At 48.1% G+C, this 22,433-nt stretch overlaps 1 protein-coding gene across 1 annotated transcript; it reads left to right on the top strand.

The window, feature by feature from the left end:
* Positions 1-57: 57 nt before the first annotated feature.
* Positions 58-22,011, top strand: LOC310660297 (protein hinderin-like; the record flags this gene model as incomplete). The annotated part of the gene is made up of 4 exons (XM_083404621.1): positions 58-271; positions 2,247-2,386; positions 11,403-11,497; positions 20,086-22,011. The coding sequence occupies 4 exons, from the start codon at positions 58-60 to the stop codon at positions 20,237-20,239; spliced, it is 603 nt and encodes a 200-aa protein (XP_083260747.1). The 3' UTR covers positions 20,240-22,011.
* Positions 22,012-22,433: the final 422 nt, after the last annotated feature.

Here is a 22,433-nt window from a genome sequence, read left to right as displayed (position 1 = left end):
TGGCCGTTCTGTATAGGGGGAGGAATCAAGAGCAGGCACTACGACTCCCAGAAGGCAATGGGAGAGCCGGCTCCTCCTCCTCCTCCTCCTCCCTTTCTCCCCTCGCCCGTTCTGGGTCCTCCCCATTGGCCGGCTCCTCCGACTCCGTATCTGGGCGAACCCCGGTCCCTGTTAACCAATGGAAACCGAGAGTCGGCGCGCGGGGCGTGGCTGGGCGGAGGGACGTTGGAGTTTGCGGTTGTTTCAAATGGCGACGTGGCTGCTCGTTGGAGTAAGGACCGTCTTTTTACCTCAGGAGGAGCTCGCGGCCGTGTCAGCTGGGAAGTGTCGGGAGGAGAATGAAAAGCGAGGGGGGGGGGGGAGCTAATTTGACGGCGGGCCGATAATAAACGTTGGCAAAGGCTGCCGTGGTTTCTGAGCATGTGCAGAGAGCCGCCTCCGTTGCCTCAGGAAAGACGCCCCGCCGCGTGGCGAGCCAGGCCCGGGGGTTACAGGGGAAGCCCCCACTCCCAGGGCGGGGGGACCTTGGCCTGCCAGCCTCTCCCTCTCTCGCCCCTCGCCCTACTCTGCAGGGTTGTTGTGAGGGGCTGGGGAGCGTCGCTTGAGGGAAAGAGCGAGTGCTAAACAGGGCTGCTTAGTGTTCTAGTACAAATGCTAGTGCAAGACCACATAACACCAGTCTTGAAAGACCTACACTGGCTTCCAGTATGTTTCTGAGCACAATTCAAAGTGTTGGTGTTGACCTTTAAAGCCCCAAACGACCTCGGTCCAGTATACCTGAAGGAGCGTCTCCACCCCCATCATCCAGCCCGGACACTGTGGTCCAGCACTGAGGGCCTTCTGGCAATTCCCTCGCTGCGAGAAGCCAAGTTACAGGGAACCAGGCAGAGGGCCTTCTCGGTAGTGGCGCCCTTCCTATGGAATGCCCTCCCACCTGATGTCAAAGGAAATAAACAACTATCTGACTTTTAGAAGACATCTGAAGGCAGCCTAGTTTAGGGATTTTAGTGTTTTGTTGGAAGCTGCCCAGAGTGGCTGGGGAAACCCAGCCAGATGGGCAGGGTATAAATAATAAATTATTATTATTAGTCTATAATAGCTACTTCGAAGTATCCATTCAGTTGGCAGCCAGCCTTTAGGTACTCCTCATAGATCTAGAGCAGGCATGTCCAACCAGTGGATCGCCATCTACTGGTACATCCCCAGCTGATCCTGGTAGATCACGGGACCCTTATTGATTGTGGGATTAAATAAAGTTTACTGAAAGTTAACAAATAAAAGCTCAACAACTCTGGGCAATCCATCCACCCCACACACACTCCTCATCTCTCCAATGACAATAGGTAGATCACTGCCAGATTTTTTATACTGGGAGTAGATCACAGTCTCTTGGGAGTTGGACGTGCCTGAGCTAGAGAAATGGCTTAATGCTGCCATTTAGCAACATTTGATCTCTAGCTGCTCATATTTACATGTTTATTTGCTTACATTTAGCCTTCTCTTCCATCATGGAGCCCAAAGTAGCGTGCATGCGCATGCGGTTCTCAGGCAGTCTCCCACCCAGCACTAACCAGACCTAGACCTGTTCAGCTTCCCAAAGGTGGTGGCATCATGTTCCTTCTGGCCCTATCCTGGGAGTAGATCAAACAGTGAATAATTTCATTGTACCCACTGACTTCCTGACAAATTAGATGTGGGCTTTTGAGTTTCATTTGCCTACCTAGCCAACTCCCAGTTGGCCCTTCCTTACTCAGAGGTATCAGAGAAGATAAGACAGAGTTTTGTTGGCCTGCTTTGGCTTGCTTTTGTATTCTGCCTGTTTTTACTGATAAAGAAATACTTAATGGATAATTTTAACACCTTAACCCAACTGACAGCAAGTCTAACTTGTGCTCTCTGCTCCCATGATTATTAATTTTTTGTCAGACCCAGGAATGATTCTCTTTTGTGTGAAAATGTGTTCTCTGTATTTGCCCTTAGAAGTAGAAGTTAGTGCCATGTCAAGAAATGCATTTCTTGAAGGTGCAGTGTTCTTGGTGTTGGCAAGGTTATCCTTGGGCCTTCCCAAGTCTGGGTTGGTTTGTTTTTGTTCATTAAGAGTTTTTTCCTGGGCTCCTTAAGCACCTTTTCTTCTTTTTTCTTTTTTTGGTGCTGCTTTCATTTCCTCTTTGTGGGAAGCTTCAGTGTGGGAGGTGCTTTGTAAGAACAATTCAAAGTTTTCCTGATCTTGTCTGTTCAATTTCTAGGTATTTCCACAGAGCAAAATTTTAGAGCAAGACACCTGCTGAAAGGTCAGAAAGCGGAGGTGAAAGCAAAGGCGCCTGTAGCTGCTGCTCCTGCTCCAATGGATGCCTGGAAAAGTGCAGGCCAAGCGCCTGGGCAGCAGGTCAGTACGGAGAAGGGCAAATGAAACCAGAACTCTTGAGGCTGCAATCTGTGGCAGATTTAACCTGCAAGTCCATTCAACTCAGCAGGACTGTTAGTTCACCCCGTCATGTTAGCTCACCCACTCTATATAATGCTAATGATAAACCAATTAGTCCTCTACTTCTTCTTTTCCCTGAAGCCGATTTGTCTTACAGGGCAAATTGGAAAGTGTGAAAGCCCTTGTTTCCAAAGAGGAACTGTTGCCCAATTGCTGTGTCATAAATCAAGATGTGATTTGATTGGGTGGTGCAAATGAAAAGTACAGCATTATTTCAGAAAAGAACTGATATCTCAATTTGTTTTTATTGTTTTGTTTCCCACCCTATCCCACCCAAGGGTTGAGGGTGAGCAGCAGGTATTACAAATGAAACATGTCTCTCTAAAGGGCTCATGCTCGAAACGGAAGAGATAAAACAACCAAGAAGCAAGTCTAAGGCATCTAGGCATCTTTCTGTCTTTCTTTTATTGTGTTTCCATGCTGACTTTGGATGAGGGGGCAAAACAAATATTGCAGGCTAGTAACTTTTTGACTTATTTGTAAGGCTGACAGAAGAAGTACCCTTCTCCCATTGCGTACAAATTGGATGCAGCAGGATGTAGAACTACTGCTGCTACATCCTTGTTGAGCTCCTCTTGTCCTGGCAAGAGTACAGCTATGGGGCTGTAGGATCGCGCTATACTAGTTATTAGAGGGTTGAGTTGTTGTCACGTCACCAGAGAAATGGATGGCTGTTTTTAACTCTTGCACAAAGCAGAGACACAAATGCCTAGACAAGGGCAGGGATCTATGGAATGCCCATGCTTATACAGTGGTACCTCGGGTTACATACGCTTCAGGTTACATATGCTTCAGGTTACAGACTCTGCTAACCCAAAAAGGACAAGGAGAAGGGGACGACAGAGGACGAGATGGTTGGACAGTGTTCTCGAAGCTACAAACATGAGTCTGACCAAACTGCGGGAGGCAGTGGAAGACAGAAGTGCCTGGCGTGCTCTGGTCCAGGGGGTCACGAAGAGTCGGACACGACTAAACGACTAAACAACAACAAACCCAAAGATAGTGCTTCAGGTTAAGAACTTTGCTTCAGGATGAGAACAGAAATCGTGCTCCGGCAGCGGCAACAGGAGGCCCCATTTGCTTAAGTGGTGCTTCAGGTTAAGAACAGTTTCAGGTTAAGAACAGACCTCCGGAACTAATTAAGTACTTGTCAGGGGTTCAGGAGCAGAGGCACAGGAGAGGGAGGAAATAGAGAGCGAGGGGGAGGAGTCCGAAGGAAATGTCAGCGATGACAGCAGTCCGAGGTCTCTGAGTCTTTCCAGTGAATCGGAAGATTCACAGAAAGAGGCCCCCATGGTCAGGGCAAGGGGGGTGCCGAGGGGGACACCCCAGGAAGAAGGGGCCAGGGGGGACTCAGAGAGCAGCAGTTGGAAATCCAGACCAGCGTCCACACCAGAGTGCAGTAGAGTGGAGGAGTCCCAGGCATCGGGATCAGGCAGCGCGCTGCCAGCGGGAGGACATGAGGCAGGAGTGGCCACGCCTCCATCGGAGAGCGAGGAAATGGTCGAGAGGAAGGTGGAAGGCTGCGCGCGCGCGCCAAGTTCAAATGTACAGGAGGGTGCAGCAGTTGGCAGCCCGGATAGGGAGCCAGGTCCTATAGCCCGCCGAAGAGAGAGGGAGGAGTCAGGGGGGTCCACGTCTGCGTCGGAGGAATCCAGGAAGGAAGGGACCCCGGGGGGTAGCAGGACCCAGAGGAGAAAGGAGAGACGGAAGAGGTGGAGTAAGGCTAGAGTCTTAAACTGGTGTACAGGGGGCGGAGATTCAGATGGAGCTTCGCCGGTCTAGACCCTAGACGTAGAGCTGGGGCGCTGATGCTTGGAAATGGAAACTATATTTCAATAAAGACTTTGATACATTACTACCGGCTAGCGTTGGTCCTCTGTGAGCTGGGACCAGGAGCCAGCTCTGACAGTAAGCTCCATCTCATTAAAAGTTTTGGCACCAAGAACCTCGCAACGTGAGTCGACGCAGCGAGGGCAGAGGAGTGGTGCTTCAAGAGCTCACACAGATCAGGCAAGATGACTGCAGAACAGCAACTGACAGAACTGCGAAATGCAGTGACTCAACTCAACGCGGAGGTACTGGCCTCTAAGAAAAGGGAAGAGGAAATGGATGCCGCCTGCAGAGATCTCCGAGCCAGGTTGGAAGTGCTTTCTTCACTGGGGCAACCAGGACCCAAGTCAGAGGGCATTGGACTGGGGAGAAGGGGAGGCAGTCTGGTATCTCATTTCGACGGGAGTTTACAGCAGTACCCCAACTTCCGAGCAGACCTGCTGTTTGCGCTGGATCTGCTAGAAAAAGACTTTAGAGATGAGCGAGAGAAAGTGGGGTTTATCTTGTCCCATTTGCATGGGGAGGCCAAAACATGGCTGAGGAATTTATGGAGAGATAATGATCCGGCGCTCCAAGATGCGAAGGCTTTCATTAAAGCGATGGATTCGTGTTTTTTATCAAAGATAGACATCGATATTGCCAGAAGAGACATACACGGGCTTAAACAAGGCAGAGCCAGTGTGAGGCAGTACCATGCACGCTTTTTTGGCTTAGTCCATGCGCTGGGATGGGAGAAAGATTCTGCTCCAGTGAGAGACCTCTTTTGGGAAGGCTTGAATGCAGATGTGAAAGCTGAGATTGCAAGGGGGGAGAGACCAAAGAACACTCAGCAAGTGGTCCAGAGGGCGCTGGAAATTGGGGTGCGTCTGGAAGAACGTCCTTGGTACAGAGAAGAAGGACGTTGGGGACGGGCGCCAGGCAGAGCACCTCCCCTCTCTCCCAAAGATGCAGCGCGTGCGCAATCCACACCCTCGCAGGGAGGGGGAGAAGAACCAATGGAGATTGGAGGTGCTAGGGCTCAGTCAGCTACCAGAGCCCTAACACCGGGAGCAGTCAAAACGAAGCCTCCTAGAGGGAACAGGAAGTGCTACATCTGCGACAGTGCTCAGCACATGGCGAAAGAGTGTCCCCAGAGGCTCCATAAGCACACTGCAGCCTCTGCAACAGTCACAGACGCAAGTCAACAGAGAGCACCACAGCAGGGAAACGACGGAGTCTGGCTGGAGGAAGAGGCACTGGGGTCCAGCCAGACAAGTCAATGAAGCAATCCCCAGCAATTTTGCAGCCCACAGACCCCCTCCCACCCAAACCAGTGGTGCAGCTTACAGCGTCACTCCAAATGCCCAATGGACTCACGATAGAAGTGCCAATCACCATTGACTCTGGTAGTAACGCAGACTTTATAGGACTGGATTTTATTCAACAGCACAACATAGCACTACTGCCAGCCACGCTGCCTCTACAGGTTGTCACGGTGGATGGCAGGGAATTGCTGGGGGGGCAAGTGGTGCAGCAAACGCCTCCCATGGTGATGCAAATTGGGAATCACCGAGAAGTCATCAGCTTCAATGTCACCCGCTTGTCGGACACGCCTGTAGTATTGGGCATGAGTTGGCTGCACAGGCACAGCCCAGCTTTGGCGTGGTACCAGCGCCAACTGACCTTCGGTTCCTCTTACTGTGCGGAACATTGCATCCTGCCTAGCCCGGAAGGGGAAGAGGATGACCAGCAGCTGCAATTAGGAACGCTGCAAGCAGTGCCACTCAAGTACGCAGCGTTTTTGGAGGTTTTCTGCGAGAAAGAAGCGGACAAGCTGCCTCCCCACAGGCCCTATGACTGCAAGATTGACCTCCTGCCAGGGGCGACGCTGCCAACCGGGAAACTGTATTCCATGTCTGAAGACGAGCTGCAAGAACTCAGGGAGTTCATAGACCTCAACTTGAAACGCGGCTTCATCCGAGAGTCGAAGGCAGTGGGGGGCAGTCCTGTATTCTTTGTGAAGAAGAAGGACACGCCCCAAAAGAGGCTTGTAGTGGACTTCAGGATCTTAAATTCCAAGACCAAGCCCACGGCCTTTCCAATGCCCAAAATAGACGACCTGCTCGCAACGGTAAGGAAAGGATGCGTTTTCACGAAGTTGGACCTGCGAGGGGCGTACAACCTGATTCGCATACGGGAGGGCGACGAATGGAAGACTGCCATGTTCACGCCCCTGGGCACCTATGAATACAGAGTTATGCCTTTTGGATTACAAAATGGCTCTCACTGTTTTCAAGCCTTCATGCATCACGTACTGGCGGGTCTTCTCTACAAGAAGTGCGTCTGCTTCCTGGACGACATCCTGATTTTCTCGGAATCAGAGGAGACCCACGAGAGAGACGTCAAGGAAGTTCTGCAGAGACTGCAGGAGCATAGGCTGTACGCCAAGCTGGAAAAGTGCCAGTTCGACAGGAAGGAGGTAGATTTCCTGGGCTACAAGTTGTCGGACAAGGGGCTCGCCATGGACAGCGCCAAGGTTCGCGCAGTGTTGGACTGGAAGAGCCCGCGCAACCGGAAGGAGGTCCAGCGGTTTGTGGGTTTCGCCAACTTTTACCGCAAGTTCATCAAGGGGTTCGCGATGCAGACAGCGGCCATTACAGACACGCTCAGCTCCAAGAAGAAGAAGTTCATCTGGACGGAGCAAGCGGAGCAGTCCTTTCAGAACCTCAAGCGTCTCTTCTCCTCCGAAGAGCAGCTACTGCACGTGAATCCCAGCAGACCGATGAGAGTTGAAACGGACGCCTCAGACAGAGCCGTGGGAGCTGTACTGTTGCAGCAGGACCCGCATGGGGACTGGAGACCGTGCGCCTTCTACTCTCGAAAGCTCAGCAAGTCAGAGCAGAACTACACCATCTGGGACAGGGAGTTGCTGGCCATTCATGCAGCATTCAAGGCGTGGCGGCACTTCCTCATCGGAGCCAAACACACAGTGCAGGTTCGCACGGACCATAAGAACCTGGAGTACTGGCGCATGGCAAGGTTCCTGAACCAGCGGCACATACGATGGGCGGAGTTCTTTGCAGATTTCGACTTCCGGATAGAGTACATCCCAGGCGACAACAACATCATGGCAGATGCACTGTCCAGAAAGCCGCAATACCTCGAAGAGGCGGCACCAGCAGCGGCCAAGCACATTTTCGCACCGGAAGCGTGGGCGTGCGCTTCAGCAACCGTGGACCTGGATGCTGTCCGTCGAGCGCTGCAGGAAGACCCCTTTGCACGAGCCAAGATGGAGGAGGTGCACAAGGGCACGGCGAAGGACGACGAGTTCCAGATACGCGAGGGATTGCTCATCCGCAGAGGGGCCCTCTACGTACCGGGAGAGGACCTCCGCGCGAAAGTACTGCAGCAGTTGCACGACGCACCCACCGCCGGGCACTTTGGCAAAGAGAAGACGGCAGAATTAGTAGCCAGAGATTTTTGGTGGCCCAAGATGCGGGTGGACGTCGCGGATTACGTCTCGAGGTGCGACACCTGCCAAAGGGCCAAGTCAGTGCACAAACCTCCGGCGGGACTGCTCGAACCGCTGCAGACACCGAGCGCACCGTGGGAGAGGGTGGCCCTGGACTTTGTCACGGATTTACCCAGCTCGAGGGGCAAGACGGCAGTGCTAGTGGTGGTGGACATGTTCACCAAAATGGCCCACTTCATTCCGTGCGCGAAGGTGGCCACGGCGGAACAGACCGCCAAACTGTTCATAGACCACGTCTTCAGGGTGCACGGTCTGCCACGGTCTATCTTGTCCGACAGGGGGCGACAGTTCATCTCGAACTTCTGGCAGAAGCTGATGGGTTTCCTGAACGTCAAGATCAACCTAGCGTCGGCGAGACACCCGCAGACCAACGGACAAGCGGAGCGCGTCAACGCCATCATGCAGCAGTACCTGAGATGCTATGCAAATCAGCAGCCGGCAACATGGGTAGACTACCTGCCGCTCGCTGAGTTCGCCTACAACAACACGAAGCACGTGTCCACGGGGGTGACACCGTTCTTCGCCAACAACGGGAGGCATCCCAGAACCTTCCCGGGATTAGAGAGACTGGGGGAGGGGGAGCCACAGGCGGCGGAAGTCTTAGCGTCAGAATTGCAGGAAGTTCACGAACAACTTCGGAGGCAGTTAGAACTAGCAAAGCACGCATACAAACTGCAGGCTGACAAGCACAGAAGGGTTGGGGAGGACATACAGGTGGGAGACTGGGTTTGGTTAGCAGCTCAGGCAGTGCCGACCAGATCATTAGCGAAGAAGAAACTCGGACATAGGCAGCTAGGACCTTACCAAGTCAAGGCACAGATCAATCCAGTGGCCTTCCGGTTGACACTTCCGGAGGGATCCAGAATGCACCCAGTGTTCCATAGGTCAGTGCTCACGCCCTACAAGGCACCTCACCGATTTCAGGCGCAGGGCACGGCACCAGACCCGTATAGGGAGACGCCCACAAGGAGGGGGTCGCCAAGAGGGGAACCCATCAACCAGGTCACAGAGATTTTAGACTCGAGATGGGGGGAAGAGGGAGTAGAATATTTTCTAGCCAGCGAAGGTACCCCGGCCAGCGCCAACCGTTGGGTGCCGGACTACGCTTTGGACGAGCCTCTTCTCAAGGAAGAGTTTCATGCCTTGTTCCCGCAAAGGCCCATGCCAGCCGAGTATTTCGACGACTGGCTTTTCACACCCAAACTTTCAGCCAGCACGTTCCAGGGGTTCACCTCGGACGAAGAGCCGGCACTAGAAACACGTTCTCCGGAGGGATCGCCCTCGGGGTCTGCCTCAGAACCCTCTTATTGGTGGGACGAGCGACCAGAGGAGCAGTGGCGCAGGAAGTGGCTGAGGGGCCCTTGGCAGGCAACGTCCCCAGAGGGTACCGGGGGAGAGACGGACATGGAAGTGTTAGAGGAGGACCCTGGGTTCGAGCACGGCGGCACAGAGATGGAAGCAGACGAAATCGAGGTCGGCGAGAGCATGCAGGACGAGCCGGACTTATCGGGATGGATGCACGCAGAGGGGGACGAACTGTATCCGGCATTCACCCCCATAACGACGGAGCACCCAGCACCCACACCTGAAGGAGGGGAGGGGGGAAGGGGGGGCTTCGAGGGGGGGATGGATGTCAGGGGTTCAGGAGCAGAGGCACAGGAGAGGGAGGAAATAGAGAGCGAGGGGGAGGAGTCCGAAGGAAATGTCAGCGATGACAGCAGTCCGAGGTCTCTGAGTCTTTCCAGTGAATCGGAAGATTCACAGAAAGAGGCCCCCATGGTCAGGGCAAGGGGGGTGCCGAGGGGGACACCCCAGGAAGAAGGGGCCAGGGGGGACTCAGAGAGCAGCAGTTGGAAATCCGGACCAGCGTCCACACCAGAGTGCAGTAGAGGGGAGGAGTCCCAGGCATCGGGATCAGGCAGCGCGCTGCCAGCGGGAGGACATGAGGCAGGAGTGGCCACGCCTCCATCGGAGAGCGAGGAAACGGTCGAGAGGAAGGTGGAAGGCTGCGCGCGCGCACCAAGTTCAAATGTACAGGAGGGTGCAGCAGTTGGCAGCCCGGATAGGGAGCCAGGTCCTAAAGCCCGCCGAAGAGAGAGGGAGGAGTCAGGGGGGTCCACGTCTGCGTCGGAGGAATCCAGGAAGGAAGGGACCCCGGGGGGTAGCAGGACCCAGAGGAGAAAGGAAAGACGGAAAAGGTGGAGTAAGGCTAGAGTCTTAAACTGGTGTACAGGGGGCGGAGATTCAGATGGAGCTTCGCCGGTCTAGACCCTAGACGTAGAGCTGGGGCGCTGAGGCTTGGAAATGGAAACTATACTTCAATAAAGACTTTGATACATTACTACCGGCTAGCGTTGGTCCTCTGTGAGCTGGGACCAGGAGCCAGCTCTGACAGTACTTAACCCGAGGTACCACTGTATGCATGTCTGTATTGTGTACCTTATGTATGTGTTTGTGTTGAAACAGTTTTTAAAATTTAAGCTCCAACAGGTTAGCAGTAGCGGCTGGTGCAAGGTGTGGCAGGTTGTACATTGGGACCTTCTCTGCAAAGATTCTTCCCGAACCTCTAAACCACCGCTTTGTTCAAGCATTAGTCATTAATTACTCTTGGATTTCATCTCTGCGTAGTCCAGTAATTTCTAGTTCATTCTCAGTATTTTTGTTCTGCTGCTGTGTTATTCACTTTGGAGAAAGGTGCTGAAGAAAGGTGCTATTACACGACTGAAATTGAGAATATAATGGAAGACTCCCAACTCAGCTCTCTGAAGGTGCACATTGTATTAGCTGTGGAAATTCAAGACTTAGCTGTTACATGCATGCCGAGAGCTGAAGGGAACTGAGCATTTATGTAGCATGAAATGCCCTCTGGCGGACAAGGAGTGCAAAGTTAGCCAGTTCTTACAGTAAGGGAGGATGACCAAAGCACTGGCAGTGACATTTTCATTGCTGTAGTAACCTGAGGTTTTCAGTTTCCTTTGGTCCCTGCACAGTAGGAAAGGGGGGTTGTTATGGCAGGCACATTAGTTCTATCGACTGTGAGGGTTTTAGAGCTCCTTTTAAGTCTTTGAGCAGCATCAGTTTTGACCGAGCCGTCGAATGCATGTTGAATTGTGAACTGCACCGGATTGATAGTGAATTCTGAAATAACCACAGAGGGGGAAAACTCAAGCATTTTAAATCTTGAATAGCATTTATTGAAATGATAAACTGTTTTTTTATTGTAAGCATTTCCCCCATACTACTGCATTTAGCAAGGTAGCCTTTAACATTCACACATATTGTATTGATAGTTATATGATATATTCATAGGTTGACTTTTGTACAGTTTTGTCAATAGCACCTTGGGCACAGCAGTCTTTTGCTCCTGGAAAAACTGCATTGTCAACCAATTAATAAATAACATCATTAATAAGGATTAAAAAGGGGGCAAATTGGTTGGTTTTTTATTGTTTAAAAACTTGTGTTCTCTTTAGTTCTTAATTCACCTGGGGCCGAATATACAGCCTGTGGCTTTATTGTAGATTCAGAAACATGTTAATGATTGCTTTTTAAAATGCTGGTTTTAATTTTCAGGTCCCTGACAAAGTAGGAATGAAGAGTGCTTCTCTAAAGGATTTATGTCCTGAAGACAAGAGGCACTTGGCAAACTTAATTAAGGAGCTTGCAAGGTGAGGATAAACTGTCTGATAATGCATCAGGTTTAGGATGAGACTCTTTCCTTTTTTATAAATATTTTATTAATTTCCAAATATAACAAAAATAAAACAACATCAATACAAATTCAGTATCAAACAAAAAAGTTGACTTCCCCCTAGTCCCTTCCTTGGTTCCAATGTTTATCAACATACCACATGTCCACTGTAAAATAAAAACTATTAAAATTATTGTTCATTCATAATGTAATTTACAAGTAGTCCTAGAACCCTGCCAATGTATTAACCTGTGTACATTTCTTCTGTATATATGCAATAAAGTCCTTCCATTCTTCCTTAAATTCGTTGCCATCTCTTTCTCTTAGTTTCATTGTCATTTTCGCCATTTCAGCATATTCCATTAATTTAACTTGCCAATCTACTTTGGTTGGGACACCTTCTTTGCAATGTTTTGCAAGCAATACTCGTGTGGCTGCAGTCTCATACATAAGTTCTTTTGTTATCTAGGTATATCTACTCCTGTAATTCCTAGTAGGAATGCTTCTGGTATTTTGACAAAAGTTATTTTATACATTTTTTCATTTCATTATAAATCATTTCCCAATAGTTTTTTTACTATTTTACATTCCCCCTACATATGAAAAAACATCCCTTCCGTTGTTTTACATTTCCAACACTTATTTTCTTTAGATTTGTACATTTTTGCTAATTTGACTACAGTTAGATAAAATCTATACATCATTTTCATATAATTTTCTTTAATCGCTACACATGCTGTAGATTTAATCCCACTCTTCCATAGTTTTTCCCATTCCTCCATCTGAATATTGTGTCCCACATCTTGTGCCCATTTAATCATGACTAAGATGAGACTCTTTCCAATTACTGTTATGAAATTTAAGCATTCATGTTTATTAAAAGCATATGACCACTCCTTGCTGGCACAGGTATGATCAAGTAGGGCATGGAGCAGTTGTCTGCCTCTCTGTTTCAAGAGACTGCTGCTGTTTAAGGAAGGCCTTCAAAGGGTTTCCTACAAAATTTGTCCCCATTGTGTCATGGATGGCCTGAAAAGTTGTGCCCTATCTCACTTTGTTGCTTTCCCCCAAGCACCTACAAGTTCTTGCTTTGGACTAACATGGGGTTAACATGGGGGGTTAATTCTTGCTTTGGACTAACATACTAACATGGGGCCTCTGTGTGAAACCAGCACCCATGTGGTCCTGAGAGCACACTCCCTCCCAAAGGATCTTTAGTGGGAGTCACACAGAGCGCTGTCCTTAATGTGTGTATCTGAACCCTCCCAAACGACAAAGGTGAGTCCACATGAAAATAATATAAAAAATAAGAAATTTATTATAAAGGTAGTTTTATCAAGGAGAAGGGGACGACAAAGGACAAGATGGTTGGACAGTGTTCTCGAAGCTACAAACATGAGTCTGACCAAACTGCGGGAGACAGTGGAAGACAGAAGTGCCTGGCATGTTCTGGTCCAGGGGGTCACGAAGAGTCGGACACGACTAAACAACAAAGTTTTATCAACAAAGTGCAGCAGCATACACACAATTCTAGGCATATATAAAAGCAATATTCTAACTTTCTAAAATAAGCATTCTAAATAAGGGTCCAAATTAAACAGGGGAGGTTAATTAGAAAGATAGTCACAAGTTAGTTCTCTTGGCACCTGCTGGAGTGCTCCTGAAACTGTGAGTGTGCACACCTGTGAGTGTGCAGGTGATCTGACCTGAGGTTGCCTGACTCATCCTGGAAGTGCCGCCATTCTGTCTAATTTGTATTTTCAGTTCTACGGCATTCCCAGTTGGTTGAAGGAACCTGGCACCAGAATCTTAAAGCGGAGGCGTCAGGACCTTTTGCTTACTAATTATCCCATAGCCATTGTTGCAACCTAGCTTACTGAGGAGGAGTGAATTGTTATGTATCTTCCTGACCTAGCTGGCAAGAAGGTCAGGGATAGCCAGAGGAACTGTGTCTTTCCCCATTTAAACTGTCCCAGACTCTCCCGAAGGGAGAATTGCCCTGTGCTTGGATCCTGCTTGCGAGTTTCCCACAGGCATCAGGCCAGCCCCTGTGAGAGCAGGATACCGCACTAGATGGGCTGTTGGCTGGATCCGGCAGAACTCTTCTGATGTCCTTATGCCCAGAGGGATTCCAAATGAGCAAACCAATCAGTGGGCCATTTCTTCTCTTGCACGATGACCTCCTTCCTCAAGAAGTTCCAGAGCATGAAGAAGGGCAGAGCCCAGGTGAGGGAGACCAGAAGCAGAGTCTGAAAGGGCCTCAGTGCGTCCTTGGAGCAATCTGTGGCGCTGCAGTCTCTGGCCTGCTGTTCCCTGGGGGCTCCTCCTCTGGAACAGGCCAGGACACCTGTCAAGGAGCTGTAGGGGGCGAGCACAGGCCGTTCATGGGGCAGGATAGAACAAGAGGCATAAAATGGAATTAGCTTTTATGTGCAGCAAGCAACAACACATCCCAGTTCCTCTGGCTTGATTTGCTCCAGCTGGAGACTGAAACAGACCTCAGAAAATCACTCTGGACGCTTCCCAAGCAGACGGAGACTGAGGCGAGGCGGTGGGCTCATCCTCTGAGCCTGCCTGGCCTGTCGCTCAGCAACTGCAGGTCTGTCCTCAAAAGGGATGTCAGGGGGGAGGAGAGCCAGGAGGACTGGGACTGCCCAGCCGCTGAGCAGCAGATGCAGTCTCCAATACATAAAATTCCAATAGATAATAAATTTTCCTTTCTTTTTCCTACTTTCCATCCCATTTTCCATGGTGTTTCTTTATTCTATCATATTGCTGCACCCCAACTTCACTCTTTTGTATCATAGCAAAAATACAATCATCTCCAATTATTTCCATTGCTCATAGTTCAAATCCTGCTCGCGAATTTGTGATATTATAATATTTCTTCAAATAGTCCTAAAAATGCTTCCATTAAACATAAATCAGTCATGGTTAAGTTCTCTTATTTTAGCTGCCAGCTTTGTTGATCCATTCTTTGCTTATCCATTCTTTTCTGCTGGGAACTTCTTCATTGTTCCATTTCTGTGCATAGAGAATCCTAGCTGCTGTAGTTACATACACAAATAACCATCTTTTTTTGAACTTCTAGCCCTATAACCCCAAAAGCTTCAGTTTTGTTTTGTTTTCTTCATTTGAGGGGTATAGTCAATCTGAACAGAAAAAAGTCATATATCGTTCCCCCAAATTCCTCGTTTTCATTCAGGTCCACCACACTTTCTCATCCTGGTCTTCTTTTATCTTCTTCCAGCTGCCCATGATTGTGAAGGAGATTTACAGACATCTCCACAGGATCGCAGACGAGTGGCCACCTCACATCAAGACTGCAGTGTGCAACCTCGTCTCAAAACGGAAGAACTCAGTGGTAGACATCCTTCTGGAATGCTCTCTGGAATGTGAAGAGTAAGGGACTCTAAGAGATGAGTCATTAATCCCGCTAATATTATTTTTATTTTATTTTTTAAATTGCTCTAATCCTAATGTACACCAAGCCCACCTGGTGGCACGCCAACCAGGTGAGTTACTGATGGATATATCCATCTTGCTTGCAAATCTCAGGGCGTCTCAGATGCCCTGCATAACCTGCGATCCACCAAGCCAGGCCACAGCCCATCAGCCACGGATGGAGATTTCCCAACTCTGGGGCATCTCCCAGGTTTTTCAAGTAGAGCTGCCAACTTTTTGTCCCCTGGAAACTGCTTGCTCTGCAGGAATGAGGCTTTCTTCCACGCTGTGAAAAGCAGTACACAGTGTGGATCAAATTTCTGTTCAAGATTCAGGTGGAAGCCATGCCAGGTTTCCCACACACACACCTGGACAGTTGGGAGGGATGGGGAACAAATTCAGTTCCAAAACAAAAACAGCAGATGTAGACTGAGGCAAGGGGTGGGCTCCTCTGAGCCTGCCTGGCCTGTCACTCAGCAACGTGCAGGTCTCTCCTCAAGAGGGATGTCAGCGGGGAGGAGAGCCAGCATGACTGGGAGTGCCCAGCCACTGAGTAGCAGATGAAATCTCTGTCCATGTCTGCGCTCACACTGAGACTCTCAACCTCAGGTCTTGTCCTGGAAGAGCCTCCTTCTTCTGAACCCTCCTTGATGGCTCAAACCTCTTGCTTCAAGCGCCTCCCAGCTCCTCCCTTCCCCAGGGTTTAGGGGTCATCGTCTGAGGTCCCCCTGGCTAGGCGGTGCCCACCACTCTTACTCATCCAGCCAGTCCCTGACATTACCCTACGGACCCCACTAGCCCTCTGTCCTGATTTCCCAATTGGTCTCTGCTCGTGACCTTCGTTCCTCCAACTACATCACCCTCCAAGGATTTCGTACCCACACAGTCACACCCTCAATGCCCTTAGAGGACCTAGAGCCTTCCCACCTTCTTCCCAAAGCTAAGGAGGCCTTGTGCCTCCTTCCCAAATCCCAGCACCTCACTTGTCTACCTTTGGGAAGGCAGCATGAGGGCCGGGGTGTGTGTGTGTCAAATTTTGGCCTCGCTCCCCACTCCCACAGTGTGCAGCAGGTTCCATGATGAACTACTCTTGTGGCCCACTTGATATGAAAAATTGGAGCACCATAATTTAGATGTTGTATATTTCTGCTCTGGTGCCTCTGCGTGAGGGGTGGATTACAAATACTTCCAGTGAATAAATGATGCATTTTAATGTATTTTGGCGTTTAATGAAGCCAAGAACTGTATCACTAGATTCAAAGGAGTCAAAATGCAAGGCATCTTTGCATTGTGAGCTGCACATGAGTCTGGGAGGTGTGGTCTGGTCAGAATCCACAAATACTGATATTTAAACCACCCCTATTATTATCTGGGATGGAAGGATCTGTCCAAATTGGTTCTCTCAGTGTCTCATTTCTCCACTCTTCGATTCAGTTCCACACATTTTGCAGCAATCATCAAATCTTTTTTTTAAAAAAAATGCTCATGAAAATTGATCATAATTTTAGTGCAAATTTCTCCTGATAAACATGTTTTTGCGAGCAAATCCCACTAATGTAGCATATTTATGCATTTTTTAAAATGCACACTTTCCCCAATATGTGCATTTATGCAAACACATATTGTATGAGTACATCGCAAAAATCATACCTGTGCGAATTTTAAAAGACAGCAGTATTTTGTTTCAAATATTCTTTCTGAAAGTGTAGATTTGATAGGTTTGTCTTTCTTTAAAATGATTTTTATTAAGTTTCCATTTACTGAATTACCAGATTACACATATCATACCAATTAGTCCAAATTATATCAGTCCACATCATAAAGTCCAAATATTTTCCGGATTATAAATTTTTGTGGGGGATACCCATGCTTCTCAATTGGCTGGAGTTCATACATCTATATTTCTGCTGCTTTCCTGATGTTTTCCAGTCCCATCTTCTCAACTCTTTGTCATTACTCATTTTCCTTTTCTGTCACCTCCGAGTTCTCTCCACAAGTGGGTTGAAAGAAACAGTTTATATCTCTGTGTGGGCTTTTGTAATGCTCTCTCGTAGATCTCTCACAGAAATCCAATAATCAGGACATTCGTTCGAGCAGACACGCTCGGTCTAAATGTCCGCTCATTAACTTTCGAGACCCGCTGCATCATAAATTAGTCCTCCAGGAGGGTAGCCTTTTAAGTTTTACGATCCCAAGCTGATAACCGGTCCACGGCTTTTCCTCCCTAGACCCTATATCCTGCAGCGAAGGTCTGCCTGTCCATATCGAGTCCGATTTCTTACTGCGTCACAGAGACTCTTTTCTTTTCCAAATCTTTCACAGAATAAAACCTTCAATTCATATTTTTTCCCTACACAGTTCATTTTTAAACCCTTTTGCAAATTAGTCATTGAGACGGTTCTTTAAGGGGGAGGGTTGTTAAATTAATCACATGAAAAAGTAGAAAGTCTTCCCCCCCCCTTTCCGTTCTGTTCCTCGTACCAAAATGTCTACCATTCTCTGATGTTATCTCTGTTCCTTCTGTCCCATTCCCAGTGGTAAAATTATTAGCAGGTCAAAACAGAGACAGTTCTTTAAAGGGGAGGGTTGTTAAATTAATCACATAAGAAAGTAAAAGGTCTCTCCCCCCCCCCTTTCCGTTCCACCTACCAACATGTCTGCGATTCTCTGATGTTATCTCTATTCCTTCCGTCCCAATCTTCTTCATCTCAGTGGTAAAATAATTAGCAGATAAAAACACTCCTGACCTCTCTTGAAGCATGTGCGTTTACTTTCTCCAATTGTTTCTTCTTTTTAAGCAACGCAACCAGATTCGCTCCTGAAAGTAGCTTCCAGGAGTTCCAAGCCTGTTCGAGGGTTTTCCACCCTGTGCCTCACCCCCTCCTTCAGTTGATCTCGGGGGTGATTTATGGCATCCGCGGGTGAGTACAGCGTCTTCCCCTTCCCAGGGAGACTGATTTTACTCCCATAATCAGCCTCTAATTACCTCGTACAAGCTGGATAGATGGTATTGTCGGCCATCTTCGAAGGTGCCCCTAGCGGCCCCCCCTTGATAGGTTTGTCTTTCAGTGCTTACGCAATCAGATTTATTGTCCATCCCTCATGATCACTGATTGCAATAAAGAAAATGACATAATTGACACACATCATTTTCCTTAGGCTTCATATCGCCACATATCTCAAATATTGATGGCACTGAAGGAATTCAGCCACACAGTTGTAGCTAGGAAGAATGAGAAGCTTGAGGTAAGGGAGGCAAATGAAAAAGGAGCATTGCAAGAGTGTAGGTCAGCCATCCCCAACCTGGTGCCCCTTCCCCACCCATGTGTTTGAACTGGAACTCCCATCAGCCCCAAACAGCATGGCCAATGGTTAGACACGATGGGAGTTGTAGCACAACAATATCTGAAGGGCACCAGGTTGAGAAGATCCTGGCAGATTGGGTCCTTAGCTGCTGTTTACATTCACACCAAAGCATATGAAACAGCCTCTGGGTTCCTATTATCTAGAAAAACAGAGCTGCGTTGAAAGAGAATGAATCCTGCCCCAGGGTTCTGTCTTGGGCCTGTTGTTGATCACCTGTTTTTAAATAAATGCCTTGGACGAAGGAAATTGAGGGGATGCTCAACAAATTTGCAGATGACACCAAACTGGGAAGGGTAGTCAATGCCGCAAAAGACAGAATCGGGATTCAAGATGACCTCAACAGATTGGAGAACAAGGCCCAAACTTACAAAACGAAATACAGTAGGGACAAATGTCAGGTTCTACATTTAGGCAGGAAGAACCAGATGCACAAATATAGGATGGGAGACACATGACTTGCCAGGAGTTTCCTGGAGGGGAAAAATGAATCTTGTAAGTCTGCACAACAACTCCACGACTTACTAATATTTTCCCAACTGCTAAAAGGTCCCAACTGAATGGTGACTTCTTCCTACTGCACTTAAGGTTTCCAAACACACTTTTCTCAATCTTTCCGTCCAGAATATGGTCGAGAGGAATGCCTGTATCATCCTTGGCTGTGGGAAAATGGCATTTGGGGCACAGCCAGAAGACCTGTGGTCATTGTGACAGAAGTCCTCTTCCAGTTCCGTAGCGTCAGGAAGGTATGGCTCTCATTTCCCCATGGACTCCTGTTGTTTGTTCTCTCGATTATACCATATTGGCCCAGATATATGCCACATCCGCAGATAAGCCACACCTTTAAAATTCGGGGGGGGGGGGAGACATATATAAGCTGCTCCCTTAAAATTGGAGAGAAAAAGAAAAGAGTCAATTAGATTCAGGGAATAAAATACCGGTAGTGTTTTTCTTTTTTATCATATACCAAGCAACCGCTGGTGCTGGACCCCCGAGCGCGCTTGGTGTGGTGGTGGCAGAGATGGTGTCTCGAGTTCTCTCTTTTTTTTTATTTGCTAATATTTTTATTCATTTTCCACAAAAGAAGAAAACAAACAAACCATTTTTTATACAATCCACATTTTATCACACATTCATCTCTTTTTTTGACTTCCCTCAGCTCCTCTGCCGATCTTTCGTTTGCCTCAATATTATTAACGCATTTCTTAACTTAGTATTGCCTTTAGATATCTCCTTCCCTCCTCTTATTTTCTTTTTAACAATATTCCTCTGTTTTTCACAGAGTCTCTTGAAAACCAACAAACGTTATCTGTTCATCACATATGCCTTTCAGATAATCTGTAAATCTTCCCCAGTCCTCGATGAACTTTTGGTCTCGTTGATACTGAATCTTCCCTGTTAGTTTGTCCAATTCTGCATAATCAGTCAATTTCAGTCTCCAGGTGTCTCTAGTTCTCTGACATGCTGTGTGCTTCCCCCACAACAGGAAGTTATAAAAGAGAAGCCACTGGGGTCTTTCTCTGTTTCCGTCCTCCGCCAAGCCATGGACACAATCACCCACAAGACGTAAGTACGGGGAAGTACTTATAGTCTCCCTACAGCATGTCACTGCCCCACCTATTTCTGGCACCTCCCTTGCTGCTGGGTGCATGTTGTACCAGGACTTACCCATAATTATGCTCCACAGCTGCTGAATTAGCACTTTTCCTGTGAGTTTTGGATAATTTCCTCTCCCCCTTCTTTCTCTTTCCTCTTCAGTGCCTTGCGACCACCCATAGACTCAGCTCAGGTCAGAGCTAGTGAAGAGAAGCATACGGAAAATATTCTCACTGCTATCCCTAAAGCTGACGCTCAAAGCTGGGACCACCATGCGAGCACCAGAGAGCCAGGTGACTGGACCTTCTGTTTCTAGGGATCTGAATGGAGGAAAATGGGACTGCCAGATTAAAGGATTTGAGGGCAAAGAGTCTGAGCCATGAAATAATGCTTCCAGAGACACTTGGCCAGGCTTCCTCAAACTCGGCCCTCCAGATGTTTTTGGCCTACAACTCCCATTATCCCTAGCTAGCAGGACCAGTGGTCAGGGATGATGGGAATTGTAGTCTCAAAACATCTGGAGGGCCAAGTTTGAGGAAGCCTGCAACTTCATCCATCACAACAGGAAGTTATTGAAGAGGAGCCACTGGGGTCTTTCTCCAGCGAAATCCTTTGCCAAGCCTTAGAGACCATCACATGCATGACCTAAGTACAGGGAGGTACATCTCAGTCCCCCTACAGCTTGTCACTGCCCCACCTATTCCTGGCAGGGTGCTGCTTCCCTTGCTCGTTCCTCAAACAGAAGCTGGCTGCTATGAATGCACAACCTCACTGTCTATCTCCACACACGTCAGTTGACTGCAAGGGATTCCTGCAAGGAATCATAGATTGGATGCTGCTTGCATGTGTGTATATTTGTTTGTGGTTGTTTTATTTTTGTTCCTTTTGTTGAAAATTTAATAAAAATTTAATACAAATATATTTAAATTTTAGAGCCTTTTTTTGACACAAACACATATATACACAATTCAGACATGCATATAAACATGAGCATTCCTTAGATCCCAGCCCCTGTCTAGGTATTTGTGTCTCTGCTTTGTGCAAGAGTTAAAAACAGCCATCCATTTCTCTGGTGACGTGACAACAACTCAACCCTCTAATAACTTCTATAGTGTGATCCTACAGCACAGGGCCCCAGCCCCATAGCTGTACTCTTGCCAGGACAAGGAGAGCTCAACAAGGTTGCAGCAGCAGTACTTCTCCTTCATCCTGCTGCTTCCATTTTGTACACAAAGGGGAGAAGGGTAATTCTTCAGCTAGCCTTACAAATACTGTGGTACTTTGGGTTAAGAACTTAATTCAGTTTGGAAGTCCATTCTTAATGTGAAACTGTTCTTAACCTGAGGTACCACTTTAGCTAATGGGGCCTCCCACTGCCGCCGCCACGCGATTTCTGTTCTCATTGTGAAGCAAAGTTCTTAACCCGAGGTACTATTTCTGGATTAGCAGAGTCTGTAACCTGAAGCATCTGTAACCCGGGGTACCTCTGTAAGTCAAAAAGTTACTAGCCTGCAATATTTGTTTTGCCCCCTCCTCCAAAATCAGCATGGAAACACAATAAAAAGTGCCTTCTTCCATGATGGATGGTGGAGGAGAGACACTCTGATAGTCCACTGTGTTTTTGTGCTGACTCTGGATGAGATAAGGTTACTCTTCCTTTATAGCTAGCCAAGAAATCAAGTGAGCTGGCTGCTCAGTCACCTGCATGAAAATCCTGGTTGCCTGTGGCTACTAGGCAAGTCATCAAATACAAGGCAGCCTTCAGTGATTTTAGAACTGATCCCTTTCATCTTTTGAGTCTTCAAACCCATGAATGTCTCCACCCCCTTAGATGCCACTTTAAATTGCCCAAAGGCTAACAACACAATGCTTTTCCCCCCTCTGAAGAGCTTGCCATTTCTTGCCAACAGAGGCCTGTGAAACAGATCACAAAGAATGAACAAAGTGTGTGTATCTCTTCTATGTGATGCCTCTTCAAGAGAATGACTGGGAGTTGTGGCTAGACATTACCAAGAAAACATCCCCTTCTGGGTCCAGCTACTCCTTTCAAAGTAGTATTCAAAAACTAATAAAATTATTAGCTCTGCACTGTATGTTGTTGTGTAAGTGATGCATTACTCCAATATAGGAGCTGCACACAGACCAGAAGGGTGGCTACACCACACCAGAAATGGCTGGCAGCTCTTTAAGCCATGGAGAAAACTTTGCTAAAGGACATACAGAGCAAAATGAGAGGCATGGCATGGCCATGAGTGAGAGGAGGGGAGGAGGGCGTAAGGCTGAGGCTACTAACGGCTTGTTTCAATGCAATCTCAACCATGCCAGTAGGTCATTCTGCTTTCACCAAAGCTAGGTTACCACAGTCTGCTTCTCTATGTTCTGGCGTTTGCTGGTACTTTGTGCAGAGAACAGCACAGTAAACAGCTTGGCTTCCTCTTCACCTTGACATCTGAGGTGGAATAAGGCAGCTGAAGCAGCATCGCAAAACAAGAAGGATTTACCAAGCCACC

The sequence above is a fragment of the Podarcis tiliguerta genome (assembly GCF_965153285.1).
Source record: "Podarcis tiliguerta genome assembly, chromosome: 11".
In the NCBI taxonomy this organism is placed as follows: Eukaryota; Metazoa; Chordata; class Lepidosauria; order Squamata; family Lacertidae; genus Podarcis; species Podarcis tiliguerta.
This window is presented reverse-complemented; position numbering and strand designations above follow the sequence as displayed.